At 34.3% G+C, this 18,298-nt stretch overlaps 1 protein-coding gene across 1 annotated transcript in view; it reads left to right on the plus strand.

Annotated features, from left to right (window-relative positions):
* The window catches only part of LOC145260641 (glycogen [starch] synthase-like), a 141,435-nt gene that overhangs the window by 17,239 nt on the left and 105,898 nt on the right, over positions 1 to 18,298 (plus strand). Inside the window, exon 2 of the mRNA XM_080118968.1 lies at positions 11,338 to 11,519. Within this exon, the coding sequence (XP_079975094.1) occupies positions 11,338 to 11,519 (182 nt within the window). The remainder of the gene's footprint in view (positions 1 to 11,337; positions 11,520 to 18,298) is intronic.

Raw genomic sequence — 18,298 nt, forward strand, 5'->3', positions numbered from 1 at the left:
GTTCTCCGACCGCCCAAACCGCTTGATAAACGTCTCGTAAGCTGCCCCTTGCACTAAACCTCAGCAGAGTTCATTTGTGGAAGCCTCAAAAAGTTCACTGAACCAAAGATTTTTTTTTTTTTTTTTTTTTTTAAGTGCAGTTTAGCACTGAAGAACTGGGATTCACACCTCGCCCTTCGCTGACTCTTGATTGAGAATGAGGTCAGGAAAGGAAAGACCCTATGGACTGTGGGGCTTTTGCGCAGATTTCTCTGTCAAAGTTTGATTCGGGGGTTAGGGGGGGGGTAATCTCTCAACCTATCGATGTCAAGTTAGGCGTCTCTAAGCCTCCCTCACAATAAAGACCTGTCAGTAAACCTAGTGCCTATTTCTGTTCCAGAGAAGCAAAGACAATAGGCAGTTTGCAGATAGGGAAGTATGGCTAGTCAGTAAAAGATGAGAGGAAAGACGTAAGTGGTGCACGTATCGGTTTTATCCTTTAAGGGAAGTTTCCTTCAAAGCAAAGTGTTAACCAACGTTTTGACCTTTGACTAATTCCTCTTGACCTGGAGGTTCAGTTTGAACCGCATTCCAAAGATTTAAACGAGAGCCATCTATTTAACAGAAATGAGCCGGAAGTGTAATGTCATCATTTTAGGCACCCAATTACGGGCCGATTGACTTGATGCAGTTGATTTTGGTCTCTTTCCCTTTTTTTTCTCTTTCCCTTTTTTTTTCTCTTTCCCTTTTTTTCTCTTCCCTTTTTTCTCTTTCCCTTTTTTCTCTTCCCTTTTTTCTCTTCCCTTTTTTCTCTTTCCCTTTTTTCTCTTTCCCTTTTTCTCTTTCCCTTTTTTCTTTCCCTTTTGTTCTCTTTCCCTTTTGTTCTCTTTCCCTTTTGTTCTCTTTCCCTTTTGTTCTCTTTCCCTTTTCTCTTTCCCTTTTGTTCTCTTTCCCTTTTGTTCTCTTTCCCTTTTTTTCTCTTTCCCTTTTTTTTCTCTTTCCCTTTTTTTTCTCTTTCCCTTTTTTTCTCTTTCCCTTTTTTTTCTCTTTCCCTTTTTTTTCTCTTTCCCTTCTTTTTCTCTTTCCCTTTTTTTCTCTTTCCCTTTTTTTCTCTTTCCCTTTTTTTTCTCTTTCCCTTTTTTTTCTCTTTCCCTTTTTCTCTCTTTCCCTTTTTTTCTCTTTCCCTTTTTTTCTCTTTCCCTTTTTTTTCTCTTTCCCTTTTTTTTCTCTTTCCCTTTTTTTTCTCTTTCCCTTTTTTTTCTCTTTCCCTTTTTTTTCTCTTTCCCTTTTTTTTCTCTTTCCCTTTTTTTTCTCTTTCCCTTTTTTTTTCTCTTTCCCTTTTTTCTCTTTCCCTTTTTTCTCTTTCCCTTTTTTCTCTTTCCCTTTTTTCTCTTTCCCTTTTTTTTCTCTTTCCCTTTTTTTTCTCTTTCCCTTTTTTTTCTCTTTCCCTTTCTCTTTCCCTTTCTCTTTCCCTTTCTCTTTCCCTTTTTTCTCTTTCCTTTTTTTTCTCTTTCCCTTTTTTTCTCTTTCCCTTTTCTCTTTCCCTTTTCTCTTTCCCTTTTTTTCTCTTTCCCTTTTTTTCTCTTTCCCTTTTTTTCTCTTTCCCTTTTTTTCTCTTTCCCTTTTTTTCTCTTTCCCTTTTTTTCTCTTTCCCTTTTTTTCCCTTTTTTTCTCTTTTTTTTTCTCTTTTTTTTTCTTTTCCCCTTTTTTATTCTTTTCCCCTTTTTTATTCTTTTCCCCTTTTTTATTCTTTTCCCCTTTTTTATTCTTTTCCCCTTTTTTCTCTTTCCCTTTTTTCTCTTTCCCTTTTTTCTCTTTCCCTTTTTTCTCTTTCCCTTTTTTCTCTTTCCCTTTTTTCTCTTTCCCCTTTTTTATTCTTTTCCCCTTTTTTATTCTTTTCCCCTTTTTTATTCTTTTCCCCTTTTCCTTTCGCATCCCCCTCGCTCTCTCTTTCGCATCCCCCTCGCTCTCTCTCTCTCTCTCTCTCTCTCTCTCATTTATCTCTTTTTCATTTCTCTTTCTTATATCTCTTACCCCCTCTCTCTTTTCTCTTTTACTCTTTTTCTCTTTTCTCTCAAGTAACACCTTAACAAAATGCTTCATGCTCCAATATTTTCCTATTTTTACAAAAAAATTTTAAAAAATGCATATTTCAACACAATATCAATTATTTTGGGAGGGGATGAATTCAGTTTTGCTTTTAAACTATCTTAATCTAAGCATATCATCGTAGTAAACAAATGACAAAAACTTATAACCTCCATTTGAAAAAAAGGTGAATCCCCAAATGATGTATACACCATTTTAAATTGATATAAACTCATTCAATTTACTCATTTTTACTTGAAAGATTGATAAAAGAGTAGAAAGATAACACATATCTAAAACTACTGACAGTTAAATCAACAAAAATATTTAAAACTAGTGGGAAGATCTTGCGTTGCCTTGGATTGTATGAAAATCAACAAACGTTCCATATTTTTACTGTCATCGAAATCAGTGAAATTGTCCATTTTTTTTTTTTTTTTTTTTTTTTTTTTTTTTTTTTTTTTTTTTTTTTCAATCAAATCCATTGATTGCCTATTCTAGTCGGGGACCCATCGCTGTGTACTTGGAGGAAGCTTCACATACCTTTCCACAGATACAAAACTCAAGTATCATTATGAAATTGTGCTTTAAACAGAAACATTCATTTTGAACGTGCCCCTGTCATATCAAAGAACGTACTGTTTATTTTATATACCAGGCCTTTCTGCTTGTGCAGTGATAAAACTTCCCAAATGCACTTGTGAAGTTAGGCTGTATAAGGTGTTAACTTGGTCAAAATCGCTTGTTTCTTTCTTTCATCGGATTTATTCTTATTCTCGATAATTATCAAATACATTCTGATACTAAAATCTATCTAAGAACACTGCCTGATACATAAAGTACATTTGTGTAAAATTTCATAAAAATCGACCCAGCCACTGCAAGTCAAGTATCATGGTGCAGTTATGCTCTAAACAGAAACATTAATTTCGAACACACCTCTGTCATATCAAAGAACCTACTGTTGATTTTTATATGCTGAACCTTTCTGCTGTTGCAGTGATAAAACTTCTCAAATGCACTTATGTATTAGGTTGGTGTAAAAATGTCATTTTTTTTAAATATAGTTGAACGTAAAAAAAACAAAAAAAACATTATTTTTGCACCAACCTAATAATTAGGCTGTGTAAGATGTTAACTTTGGTCAAAATCAGACATCCTTCTTTGATTGGATCTTTTTTTTTTCTTTTTTTTCTTTTTTTTTCTTTTTTTTTCTTTTTTTTCTTTTTTTTCTTTTCTTTTTTTCTTTTTTTTCTCTTCTTTTTTTTTCTTTTTTCTTTTTTTCTTTTTTTTTTTCTTTCTTTTTTTTTTTTCTTTCTTTTTTTTTTTCTTTTTTTTTCTTTTCTTTTTTTTTCTTTTTTTTTCTTTTTTTTCTTTTTTTTCTTTTTTTTTCTTTTTTTTTCTTTTTTTTCTTTTCTTTTTTCTCTTTTTTTTTCTTTTCTTTTTTTTTCTCGATACTTGTCAGAAGCATTCCAATACACAATCAATCTAAGAACACTCTTAAACACATCAAGTATATTTGTGTTATAATTAAAAAAAAAAAAAATCGGTCCAGCCATTTTGGAGTCAATAAGAAACAAACTCACACGCAAAGTGCTTTCTTTTCTTTTCTTTTTTTTTTAATAAGTAGAGATTATCTATATACGAGCAAGCTGCCTGGCGGTGCCTGGTTGTAAAATATGCTTAAATACGATATTTTAATTTATGCAGATTTCGTATTTATTATTATAGTGATTTCATAAGTAAAAAAAATAAAAAATAAAAAAAAAATGACTTAGGTACCTTCAGCTAGAATCGAAACCAGAACATTTATCACTCCAGCTTTAGTTATTACCGTTTGAGCTATTATCAGATGAATAAGAAATAGTTGAAAATGAGCAGATTTTAACATATACATGTGTATTTGCACATGCGTACAAGAGCACTGTAAGTCAACTTACACTTACCAAGTTACAATTTTTTTTTCTCCCAATTTTGACTCCTTTGCAAATATTTTTACCGGCTAAAGACCAAATTGAATTTATTCCATGAGTTCAAATCTCCTAAATATCAAGTTTCAAGTCCGTAGACAAAAAAATTGATAGAAGAGGTTGGGAGAGACCGTTCTTCAGGCAGACAAGGTCACTTTTAGAAATTTATATATATATATATATATATATATATATATATATATATATATATGACCTTGTCTGTCTGTCGACCTTGCGTTGCTCTTAACACATAAAACATTTTTTTCAATGGATCAAAAGTGATGTCGTGATTTATTATGACATGCTGTTTGGTTCATAGTCTTATCCTCATTCAGCTTTTTATTATTCAAAAAAAAATTTTTTATATGACCCATCTTCAATAAATATATCTCTCTACTCACAAACGTTTTTTAAACAAGAATGCAAAATGGCGACAGTGGTCCATTCTTTATAAATCATAAAAGATCCTTTATGTCCTTAAAATTACAGTCAAGAACAAGTAATCAATTTGTAAGTAAAAGAAACGTCTGTCCAAACAGAAGAAATGATATTTCGATATACAATTAAAATTGTCGTCCTAGAAAAGACAACACGATTCCATTTCCATTTGATGCAAACCGTTTTTTTTTTTTGTTTTTTTTGTTGCAGACCATCTGCTAGTTAGCCAGTTATGTACAAATCCCAAGAGCGAAAGGAGCTTTCTATTATGTCTAAAAGTAACACAATGTTCAACAAGCAAGATAAGATGCGCCACTGTACAACTCCTGCTCTCTACCTATCCAAGTTATAACAGCAGGGCCATTGCCAGCACCCTCAAAATGCATCACTGGATTGCCATGAATAACAGGGACGTGCCCAGGGTGATGAAAACAAAGTTTCCAGCCATGGTTATGGTCTTTGGTGTGGTTTCAAGTAAGTGCCACATCATGCCGCCTCACATCTTCGAAGTCGGCTTGAAAGTCAACACCAAAGTGTACCAGGATGTGCTAAAGAGTGTGATGATCCTCTGGTGCAATCGGGTGGCTGCTGGCAAACCCTGGGTGTGGCAGCAGGACTCTTCTAAAGAGACCCAGAGGTGCTACCACTTTGTATTCTTCTCTCACTGCCCCCCACCCGACCTGACCTGCTGGACTACTTTGTTTGATCATATGTCAAGAACATCACCAACATGACCTCCCACAACACCAAAGCCAGCATGATCGCCACCATTCATTGAGTATTCACCGAGCTCCCATCGGCGCTTGTGGAAAAGGCTTCCGGTTCTGGATCCGTATCTAGGCAATGATTGAGGCTGAATGCGGTTACATTGGATAAATATTAGCTCTACTACATAAAGTTTACTGAATTGATTTTTTTTTTTTTTTTTTACACACACACACACACACCCACATATATATAGTAATTTATAAAATATATAATATGCGATTAAGCTACACTGAATATTCGGCGTTTCATCCACTCTAGGATTCGTCAGGCTTATGCACGAATTCTGTGGTTATTTATCATTTTTATATGGTCCTCTTCTGTTGAGGATTTTAGTTATCCAATCAGCTTTCTAGTATCCACCACGCCCCTTCCTATCAGCCAATGGGCATGCATTTTATCGAACAAAGGATCTGTTTTAAAACTAGTTTAGTGTTTTAAGGCAGACATTTTCTTTTTTTTTTTATATATATAAATATACATATGTGTACATACATATATGCACATATATATATATATATATATATATATATGTGTGATCGTTTATGTATATTCATGTTTATCCTTTGTTCGATAAAATGCATGTCCATTGGCTGATAGGAAGGGGCGCGGTGGATACTAGAAAGCTGATTGGCTAACTAAAATCCTCAACAGAAGAGGACCATATAAAAACGATAAACAACCACAGAATTCGCGCATAAGCCTGACGAATCCTAGAGTGGATGAAACGCCGAATATTCAGTGTAGCTTAATCGCCATAAATATTTTATAAATCACTAACTAGCTCTACCTACGTATTGAGCACTTTTTAAGTAAATACTTAAAGTTTACGCGTAAATCTATACTTTCGTATATTAATTTTATGTGAGTAAATGAAGTAGTTAATATATATATATATATATATAATTGTTACGAGCTGGGCAAGATTAAGGCCAAGAGCAATTATCTCTGACTTTGCTTATTATACATTCTCAACCATGCATTTCTTGATCAAACGTTACATCACGATATGTTATTGCACGTTCTCTCGTTTATAGATACTCTTATCCTCATTCAACCAAGAGATACAAACACACAGAAAGAATGACAGAACGCATGATTAAGACCTGTAAAAGGGATTTAATCTTATGGGATTTCCACAAAACAAGCAGGCCAGGTAACAGAATACAATACATGAGAAGAAAACAATAAAAAAAAAAAAGTCAACATCATAAAGTTACGAACATTTAGCCAACAGGTGGGGTGGGGCTGCAGGATTGGGATAAAAAGGAATATGTACTTAACAAAAATAAACTAAAAAAAAATTGGATCATAGAATCCTCTAAGACAGTTTCCAAAGTAGGTTTTACAGAGGCCTGTAGGCCTCCGTGAGTGAAACTAGGGGGCTCCAAAAGCCCTCTCTTAAAAAGGACCAAATGCTTTGTATGGAAAAATTTAGACATTTAATTATTGATCCGTTTTTATTGATATGATTCATAACTAACATAAGAGTTTCAGGATGGTTATGAAAAATTAACAAAAATATGCAACAATTTTTGATTCATCAAAAACAAAAAAATGGTTGTCAACATTATCATAAGTTGGTGTTAAAATTTGAAATGAATGTTTTTCATAATATTTTTTAGAAAATGTCTTGTTAGTGTTCTGTGAAAAACCTTTACCCTGCTCACGGGCTCCATGGTGTCCTGAAGTTTGGGAAATCCTGCTCTAAGATAAAGCAATACACGGACTATGGTTCTATCTCTCCCATTTTTTTTTTGGGGGGGGGGTCATCTTTCTTCTTCTCCTTTTATTTTTTATTTATTTTTTTTTTCTTAATTTAATCGTCTCATTTGGTCCTTTCTTGTCACGAATTCTCCTCTATTCTGGAATGGAGAGTTATCAATTCATTATCATAAGCTCCAAGTTCCATGATTTGCTCGCTTCCTTCAACATTGGGATTTATGTTCCTTCAACCGTAGATCAATTTAGTTTATTGTTTGTTAAAATAAAACCCACACACTCACAATATGATTCCAGTTGACTACAATTTGATATTCTTCAAGTCCAATGTAAACAAGTTCTTGATGAACCGTCCCCCTAAGTAATCCAATTTACAAAATTCCCACTACTTATGTTTACTATGCTATAATCATATTGACTAATGTATATCCATTAACCCTTATCCTCGAGTGGCCTTCAGGCCTTGATAAGTGGTGATTCGGGGGGGGGGTGGATTTAGAATCGGGTGCAAGAGGTGGGGGGGGATATTGGAATTGTCCCAGTACTAATCAATAAATATAAAAGCGAAAATGTGTGTATGTGTGTTCGCTTTTTCTGTATGTCTACAAAAGGCTTTTTTCAGAGAAGCGGGCGGGCGGTCGGTTCACAACTTTTTAAAACTTTTTATATCACCTTTAAATCGTAATATCTCAGAGTTAACAATGGAGCTCGCCTGTCTATTTAATTTGCTCGACTTCGGGAAGATAAATATTCAACATTTGTCGCTCGCCGCATGTGGATTAGTCTTTTTCTTATAATAAAAGCGACACTAATTTTGGCGGTATTTTCTGTCTATCAGCGGAAATGTCCGAAAGCAATCAGCTTTGATCAATGTGGAAATATTTTCCATATATCAAACAATTGCTATTCAATTTGGACAAGGGGAGCTGTTTCCCCCTACCCCCAACATCTTGGGAAAATAAAAATAAAGCGTTCCCGCAGTAAATGAAATACTATCCCATAGTCAAAATTGACCTCATTAAGTCACTAAAACGTGCACCTGCCAAATCCAAGTAATTAAATAAATTTAAATGTGTTTCCGTTAGCATCTCGCCGTGGCCCAATGGTTAAAACCGTTGCACTCTTTTTTTCATACTTGAATTTCCAACTTTGCCTCAACAGTTCGGATTCGATCCTCATACTTGCCTACCAAAACATTTTTATTTTACCCCCCCCCCCCCCGGAGTTTTGATTTACCGAAAACCACACACACCTACAAATACCCGGGCAACGCCGGGTACCCTTCGCTAGTATATATATAAAGGATAGAACGATAAAATTGTCACCTTAAAGAAAACAACACCACAGCCTTATTTTAAAACTTTTATTGAAAAAGTTAATTCAGGTAACTTGATTATGTATTAGAGCTGATATCTATTCAATGTAGCTGCCTTCAGCCTCAATCACCACCTCGATACAGGTTCAGAACTGGGAGCATGCCTTTTCCACAAGCGCCGATGGGAGCTCACCAGATGGCGGTGATCAAGCTGGTTTTGGTGTTGTCGGAGGTCATGTTGGTGATCTTCTTGGCATATGACCAAACAAAATAATCCAGCGGGTTCAGGTCGGGGAGGAAATGGGGTGCAGTGAGAGAAGGGTACAGAGTCCTAGCACTCCTGAAGCCAGACCGGGGTCTCTTTGGACATGGGGTAGTGCCGACTCCTGCTGCCACACCCAGGGTCTGCCAGCAGCCATCTGATTGCACCAGGGGATCACCACACTCTTTAGCACGTCCAGGTACACAGAAGAGACGTTGCAAGCCTGTCTTTGTTTTATCATTATTTCCATGGCAAGTGCTCGTCTGAGCTCCAATCTCTGCCCCCCCCTCGCCAATCTTTCATGAAAAACATCCGTCTAGCTGAAACTACTGCCAATAATTTTCCCCACTCTTTATCCGTGCTAAATCAAAACGTAGATTCCATGAAAAAAGCTTCTTTCTTAAAAGTGCACGCCTGTGGAGCTCTCTTCCGTTTGCCTGCTTCCCAGCTGACTACAACTTGGATGTCTTCAAGTCCAACATAAACAAATTCCTGATAAACCGCCCCCTTAAGTAAGACACTTTATCAAATGTCCATGACTAACGATTACTACGATATTATCCCGTTGTTTACTGTACACGCAATAACTCTTATCCCCGAGTGGCTTCCGGGCCTTGATAAATGGTGACTACTATGTAAAAAAAAAAAAAAGAGGGGGGTGCACTTTGGTGTTGATTTTCAAAACGACTTCGAAGATGTGAGGTGGCATGATGTGACCCTCATTTGAAACCACACAAAAGACCATAACTGTTACTAGAAACTTTGTTCAGTTGTGCTCTCAAGCGTTGAACCGTTCAGATTTGCATTTTGCTGGCAATGGTCCTGTGGTCATAACTTGGATCCATAGAGAGCATAAGTTGTACAGCGGTGCATCTCCGATCTTGGTCGTTAAACATTGTGTCACTTCCAAAAATGGTAGAAGGCTCCTATCACTCTTGGGATTTGTACACAACTGGCCAACTAGTAGATAGTCTGCAACAAAAAAAGAAAACCAGTTTTCATCAAATGGAAATGGAATCATGTCGTCTTTTCTATGGCGACAATTTTATCATCTCTACGATCTCTACAGAGACAAGATAACGTTTGAAATCTCGGAAGAGACGGAGAACATTCTACATCACGTGAGTGACGTCACTGCTGCAACAACAAAGAAATAAATGTTGTTGTACAAACCCAAAAAGTGACTCCGTTATTTCCTGCACATTTTGCAACTGAGGCCACAACATTAGTGTTTTTTTTTTGTTTTTTTTTTAATTATATATTCTTTTAATTATTTTGTGTTAATTATTTATTTACTTTTTTTTTTATTTTATTTTTATTTTTTATTTGACAAATTTTTCCATTTAACAATTTTTCTTTCTACATGGAATTTCGAATGTAACCTGACAATAGCTCAAACAGTAATGACTAAGGTTGGAGCACTGTACGTTTTGGTTTCAATTCTAGTTGATTGCAGTAGAGTCGTGTGTATATATATATATGTATATATATATATGTATATATATATATATATATATATATATATATATATATTCCTCAAGTAGCTTTTGTCCTTAATAATTGATGATTCATTCATTCATTATTTCCCTTGTCATATTAAATGTTGGTCTTATATTTTTAATAAAACGTAATTTCATGCAATATGTATATTTTCTCATGCTTTTTATATCATGTTTCTGAATTTTTGAGATGAGGATTGATAATTCGTATTATTTGGATTCTTCAGACTACGTTTCTCATCTTCAGTGTTATTTGCACAACGTTTTGCGCTGATGTAACCTTCGACCTTCTTCAGGTGTATCTTGTCAAAAATCAAAATGGAAACTTGAATGAAACATTTATTTAACCCACAGGGGTAGCATGCTCTTGTTCAGTCAGCCATGACCAAGTAGAAGTCCTAAGCATTTTGCCTTGCTCCCTGTGACTTTTGGTTATTCCTTAAGCTCAAGGAAAACCTTAGAGGCTGTCGTTATGAGACAATTGAGGAGATGAAAGAGGCTGTGCCGAGGGTCCTTGATACGCTGACATGAGGACTTCCATAGGGTCTTCCAGAAGTTGTTAGAACAGTAAAACAAGTGCATTGCAGCCAGAGGAGATTACTTTGAAGGGGACTAGAGTTTCATGTATGTAGTATCAATAAACGTTCTCATACAGAAAAAGTCTGGAAACTTATTGAAGGCATCTTGTAGTTTCATTGGTATTATTTATATAATTTGTGTTGGTGTTGTTGTTGTTGTTGTTGTAGTAGAAGAAGAAGAATTTTATTATTTCGACAGATGTAACCTCCGACCTTTTTTTTTTTTTAGGTGTAACTCAGGATCTTTCTTTTGAATCTGTATGGAATTTCGAATAAAACCTTTTATTCAATTCACAAGAGTAGCATACTCTCATTTTGTCAGTCTTAAGCATTTTGCAATTGTATTCTTAGGATTGCCTTCACCAAGGATTGAACCTTGAACTTCCAGATGAGTTTCACTTAGAACTGAATTTTTACTTAGCACTTTATCTGTTATGCCATTGGTTTTGAGTTGACCAGAAAGATTCCCGAGTTCAACAAAACACACCGAAACGTTGCGAGAATACCACTCCAAATGAGCACAGTAGTACACACATAAACGAAATAATACACTGTTTATATATTTGCATGTACATTATTCACTCCTATTAAGGCATAAGGATGGCTAATGTGGGCTATATCTATTTTAATATTTTTGTTCTGTTTCATTATATATGTGTACATGAACGTTTTTTTTTAAACAAATTTTTCCAATAAATAATTTTTGTTTTCTGTTCTTCAGTTGGCGGTATTTACACAGTGATCAAGTCGAAAGCACCCGTTACGGTTGATGAACTTGGAGAGCAGTTCTGTCTTTTGGGTCCGTACAATGAAGAATGCGTACGTACCGAAGTTGAGATCTTGGAACCTCAGTATTATGTCTACAGAAGTGTTATCAAATCAATGGAAAACCAAGGAATTCGCGTAAGTTGTACCAATAAATGGATCATTATTACAGTTCTGATTTTTGTTTTAGATGAGGTATGAATATTTGTATTATTTAGATTAATCTGAGAATTATTATCATCTTGAGTGTAATCTGCACAACGTTTCAGTCAATATAACCTCTGACCTTCATCTATATATATAAAAGCGAAAATGTATGTATGTGTGTTCGCTTTTTCTGTATGTCAACAAAAGGCTTTTTTCAGAGAAGCGATCGCTCGCTTCACAACTTTTTAAAACTTTTTATATCACATACAAATCGTAATATCTCACAGTTAACAACGAAGCTCGCCTGTCTATTTAATTTGCTCGATTTCGGGAAGATAAATATTCAATATTTGTCGCTCGCCGCGTGTGGGTTAGTCTTTTTCCTATAACATCTTGGGGAGGGGGGAAAAAGCATTCAGCAGTAAATGAATACTAGCCCGCAGTCAAACTTGACCTCGTTAACTCATTAAAACGAGCACCTGCTAAATCCAAGTAATTAAATAAATTCAAACGTGTTTCCGTTAGCATCTCGCGGTGGGGCAATCGTTAACGTCGCACGTTTTTTTTTTTTTTGTTTTTTTTTTTTCACACTTTAATTTACAACTTTGCCACAACAGTTCGGGTTTGATCCTCATACTTTTTTTTTTTTTTTTTACCCCCCCCCCCACACCTCCAAACACCCGGGCAACGCCGGGTACCCCTCACTAGTCAAGTATAAAAGCCACCATATTTTGGAAGGATAAAAGCGGGTAGCTCTATATTCTTAGCTTTCGAATTTTTGGATTTATTTGGAAGTGAATTTACACGAATTATGAGGAAGAATATAATTATAACTTAATGTGATTAAATTTTTAATGAAATCCAACAACCAATTATAAGTTCTTAGAAGCATAACATTTACGAAACTAAAAGGTTGCTGGTTTCAGTATGATTAATTGCGTGTTATCCATTTTTTAACTAGATGTAGTCTGTTTAGTTAGAATAATAAAATTTCTTGTCATTCAGGTATATGTACAAAGTGTGTGGAAAGAATGAATGAGAGTTCTCGGGTTAATAAATGACAAAACTATATTCTAAAGTTCATGATGTTGACCATCTTTTAATTTATTCCTTTAATTCAGTTGACATTCACAATTATCTGTTTCTTAGCATAAAATCAATCTGATTGATTGTTGCTGTTTCCTCTGATGAATTAAGGGCAAAATAGATTCACTGATTGATATAATAATTAAGTGATTGATTTTGCGCTACGAAACAGAATTGTCAAGAATTTTAAAAATAAACTGAATTAAAAGAATAAATTATAAGAAGGTCAACGTCATGAACTTTGGAATATTGTTTTTTGTCATTTATTCACTATATCGTTTTTCTTTTGGGTGTATTGATATTCATATTAAAAACCCCCTTTTCTACTTATTTGAAAAGAAAATACAATTTTCTTATATATGGGTTGTGGAATTGCATCCATCTGCAAAAGATCTAGCTAATTTGCATATTCTTTTAAACATTCATTTTAATTAATTTCCTATTAGTTTTTTTCGGTTTTCTTATGGGGTGATCATCTTTATTTAACTATTACGTGTAATTATATTCATGCAGATATTCTACATGATTTATACTTGCGTAATATTTGCGTAAAACGTTTACAGGAAACACAAAATTGTTTCCATATATATTTATATATACGTATATATTTTTGTTGCACAGATTTTGCCTACCAAACTCCTCCTAGAGTTTTTGGTCTACGGACATAAAATTTCATATATAAGGTGTTTGAATCCATGCAAAACTTTATATTTGGGTTTTAGCCTGGAAAAATCCGTGCAAAAGTGTGAAAATTAAAAAAAAATGAAATTTGTCAGGTGAAGGTCGAATGCCGCCATTACGAATGCATAATGTAGTTAATATTGGTTCATGTTTTAATTTTTAGCCTTGCAGTAAACATGTTTTCATAGCCCAGTCATTTATGGCAGAGGCAAAATAAATCGTGAGCTGAACGTTTTGGTTTCGATTCTCAATGGTGGCGCATGAGTCTTTTTTTTTTTTTTTAATCATTATTATATATTGCATCCAATCTATCTATCTATCTATCTATCTACATCTATAAAAGTGTAAATGTCTGTCTGTCTGTCTTTTCTCTATGGTAATTAAGGAAGACTATTATACAGAAATACATTACTTTACATATTCACACTTTTTAATATATACATATGCACATAACCTTATGGACAGTATATAGGGCCCGAGCAAAGCCGGGCGGAACTGCTAGTATATATATATATATATATATATATATATATATATTAGATATAGATAGATATATAGACATAGATAGATAGATATATATAGATAGATATATATACTAGCAGAAGTACTCGTTGTTGACTGGGTTCAAAAAGAGCCTTAAAAATCGACTAATTTAAGGGGAAAGTCAAGAAAAAGATGGGGAGAAATGATACAAATGGTCTTAAAAGAAAAAGGGATAAAGACCTGGTCAGTAAAAAGTAACATGGCAGTCAAAACATTTTTGTTCAAATAAAATTTCTTGATATTCAAGTAATATATATATATATATATATATATATATATATATATATATATAACACACTAGCAGGCCACCCAGCATTGCCCAGTCATAAAATGCGCTTAAATATGATATTTTGGTTAATGCAGATTTTGTATTTATTTTTATATTATAATGGACTCAATATGTAGTAATGATTTAAAGTTTAAAGAAAAATTACTTGTGCGCCACCACTAAGAATCGAAACCAAAATGTTTTGCTTAAGATTTACTTTTTCCTTTGACGTTAATATCTCAGCTATGAAGACATGTTTGCTGCAAGGCTAAAAATTAAAACATGAACCAATAGCTATTACGTTACACATGCATATTCGTAATGCCTTCATTCGACCTTCACCTGGCAAATTCCAATTTTTTAATTTTCAGTTTTGCACCAATTTTCCCTGGCTAAAATCTAAATATAAAGTTTCACATGGTTTCAAATACCCTATATATTAAGTTTCATCTCTGTAGACAAAAAACTGACAGAGGAGTTTGATAGGCAATTTTTTTTAAACAAATATATATACACATACATAAATATATGTAGAAAGAGGTTTCTGTTTACTATAACCTTTTTACGCAAATATTACGCAAGTATAAATCGTGTAGAATATCTGCATGAATATAATTACACGTAATAGTTAACTAAAGATGATCATCCTATAAGAAAACCCAAAAAAACTAATAAGGAATTAATTAAAACCAATGTTTAAAAGAATATGCAAATTAGATCTTTTGCAGATGAATCCAGTTCCACGACCCATATATAACAAAGTTGTATTTTCTTTTTCTTGGACAAAATGTTGTATATTTTTTATTTTTATTTTTCCCACACCCTCAATACAAGTGAAATTGTAATTAATATTATCTTTTTTGTATTTTATGTATAAATAAAAAAATGTTCTAAAATTGGGTTTAAGTAGGACCTCCTCCTCCACACACACACACACACACACACACACACACACACACACATGCACAAACACACATTTAAAGGGGTATTTATGATAAAAGATGCTGGCTGAGAGAGAAATCCTTTTAAGTTTCGAACAGAGACGAGATGGACCAACCAACCTCACCCCCCCCCCAATCTTTTTGAGTTGACCTTGTGCCTAAATTTTTTTGTTCATTTTCCATTTTGTATTTCTTTTTTATAGTAAATAAAAAATTTAATATCTCAAAGTGTAGAATCTGTTCTGCAGATGCTATGATCAAAGTAATATGTGGGGGCAATGTAGGGGAAATCCTTCATACCAATTGTCACTAGCAGTTCCCCCTCAGGAGAGCTGGTCCCCATTTCCCCCCTCTCTCGACATTAAAAAAAATGGCCTTGTGTCTTATTTGCTCTCGTGGGGAAGCAAATAAATAACTAAATAAATAGAAAAAAGGATTTTTAATATGAATATCAATACACAAAAATACAACAAATTTATAGGAGTATATATGTGTGTGTGTGTGTGTGTGTGTGTGTGTGTGTGTGTGTGTGTGTGTGTGTGTGTGTGTGTGTCTATGCCTTAGTTTTCATCTTTTAAAAATATATTTAAAAAAAAAAAAAAGTTTAATTTCAAGTTCTTTATTACAAAATTATTTCGTTAAATTAATCTTGTGCAATCACTGTGTTAGTTTGCTTTCAAGAATTTACACTCGTTCTAATATTATTTCAGGGATCATCAGTTGTTTACCATAAAACACTGTTTTGGAGATTTAAAAGAAGCAGTTTGGTATCTTGCTTAACCATTCTGAGCCACGTTTTAAGCTGGCTGCCGCATCACTTTTTCCAGTCCCAAGAAGGAACAGGATTGATGGCACATATATATATATATATATATATATATATATATATATATATATATATATATATATATATATATATATAGTCTTGGAAGTTTTTAACCTTTAAAACTATACAAAAAAATATTTTTTATCATTCATTAGAAAACCATCTAGTCAGTAAGTCATTTAATCACCTGCAATCACTGCATCAACTCGCTCTCGAATTTACTATAATACCAATAATTTATTTTTCAAGGGATCATCAGTTGTTTCGGGGATTTAATATATATATATATATATATATATATATATATATATATATATATATATATATATATAAATTCCACAGCCAAACAACGTCGCAGCTCACAAGAGCTATGACAGTCAACGAACCGGAGGTCCAAGACTCGAGTTTCGCCCTCATTTGGGCTCATCAGTTAGACACATCCAAACTCAGGATTCGGAACCTGAGCCTCTTGCATGCGAGGCAAGCACTCTACCAACTGAGTAAATGCCCCGCACACAAGAATTTCTATTATATTTATTATATACAATCTCTCACATTCTTATAATCCTATCATAAGGTGGTCGTTTGGTTAGTATTGCTGGATGGCGGCGTCCTTTCGAGTTAAAAACTCCTACTTGTGAGACATCGGCTTGGGTTATTGACTGGTTGGATGGCCGCGTCCCTTGTCAAGACGAAGTAGGTTCATTTCACAGTCGGATTTTTGGCGTGGTTTGCTTGATCTGTGTTGGTTAATAGAAATTCTTGTGTGCGGGGTGTTTGCTCAGTTGGTAGAGTGCTTGCCTCGCATGCAAGAGGCTCGGGTTTCGAATCCTGAGTTCGGATGTGTCTAACTGATGAGCCCAAATGAGGGCGAAACTCGAGTCTTGGACTTCCGGTTCGTTGACTGTCATCGCTCTTGTGAGCTGCGACGTTGTTTGGCTGTGGAATTTATTGTATACAATCTCTCACATTCTGAAAATCATATATATATATATATATATATATATATAAAATAAAAATTACAATTAAATTTACCAAAATTATCCAAGATGGTAAAATTAAAGTATATTATAAATATTAAAGAAATAATATTTATAAAATTATCTCAGCCAGATGTAAAAGCTCGATAAAACCAAATAGGAAATGGAGCTTATAATATAAGCAAACAGTTAATAGAATATGTTAAAAAACACTTTGAAATGAGTTAAAAACATATTTAATCTGAAAAGGAAACACTAGATAAATGGATAGTCCTTAATCCGCGGAGTTTCGAAGAAATACTTTCCTTCTCATCAGAGGTTAGGAATTAGCAAAATGTGGGATCGGATTTTGCATGCAGAAGTATTTGATGAAACAACAAGTAAGTCAAAGATCTTACTTGAAAACAAAAAATTGAAGCAGGGGGAATATAGTGAAGAAAAAGGTGATTACACATGAATGGATAGTCTGGTGGAAAATAAAAAAATCCAGTGACGGTAAAATCCAAATGTAAAACTTCAAGAAAGTTAAAAGAATTTCCATTTGTATTTGTATACTTGTATTTTCCTTGGATTTTACTTGTACAAAATCCGTGGCCTCTATCGAAAGTTTTTGCGAGACATACAAACACACACACACACATTTTGCCTTTTTTTTTACTTCTGAACCTGTGTGCCCCCCCCCCTCAGCAGCTGCCAATGTGAAAGACGATGACGGCCATAAAGAGAAGACACAGGAGAAGACCATAGAAATAACGTTGGGGTCGGTGGCAATATTGTCAAACGGGTTAACACATGGTATCACACTACATCTACTAATCCAAGAGATCTTACCAATTCTTTTGACGTGACCATACCAACAAAGTCTCCTGCTCTGCATACAACTCCCTATTTAATCTTCATATGAAGTTATCAGATCTAAGCTTGTCTTTAAAATTCACATTAGACATTCATCATATCATTCTTATCACTTCTCTCCATGCAACGCATGTCTTCAACCCTCACTGGCCAAGTTTCACTTCCATATATCATGACGTTGTGTATACATGCCTGATAAACTTTTCTCTTGGTCGATGGTGTTAATGCTCTGCTAATTAGTAATGACAGAAGTTCCTTGAACTTATTCTATCCACTCCTAACTCATGCAGTCACACCAGCACCTGCTCCTCCTTGTGCTCCAACGACACATGCTTGCATGTGTTGGACAGCTTTTAAAATTTGATTTCCAAACTAACCTATCTCTGCCCATGTCTTTATTAATCTCTCTTTCTCTTTTATCACTTTTTTGTTTTCTCTGTTCTTCCCCTGTGAATGGAACATGCTACTTCAACTGTTCTACATCTATTAACCCAAGACCCATTCTGTCGATGTGGCCATACCATCAGAGCCTACTCTTCTATACATATCTAAATTTTTGGAATGAGGGTGGATAATATGTATTTTTCAGA

This window comes from Euprymna scolopes, chromosome 36 (assembly GCF_053919585.1).
Source record: "Euprymna scolopes isolate OS-2025 chromosome 36, ASM5391958v1, whole genome shotgun sequence".
NCBI classification, from domain to species: domain Eukaryota; kingdom Metazoa; phylum Mollusca; class Cephalopoda; order Sepiida; family Sepiolidae; genus Euprymna; species Euprymna scolopes.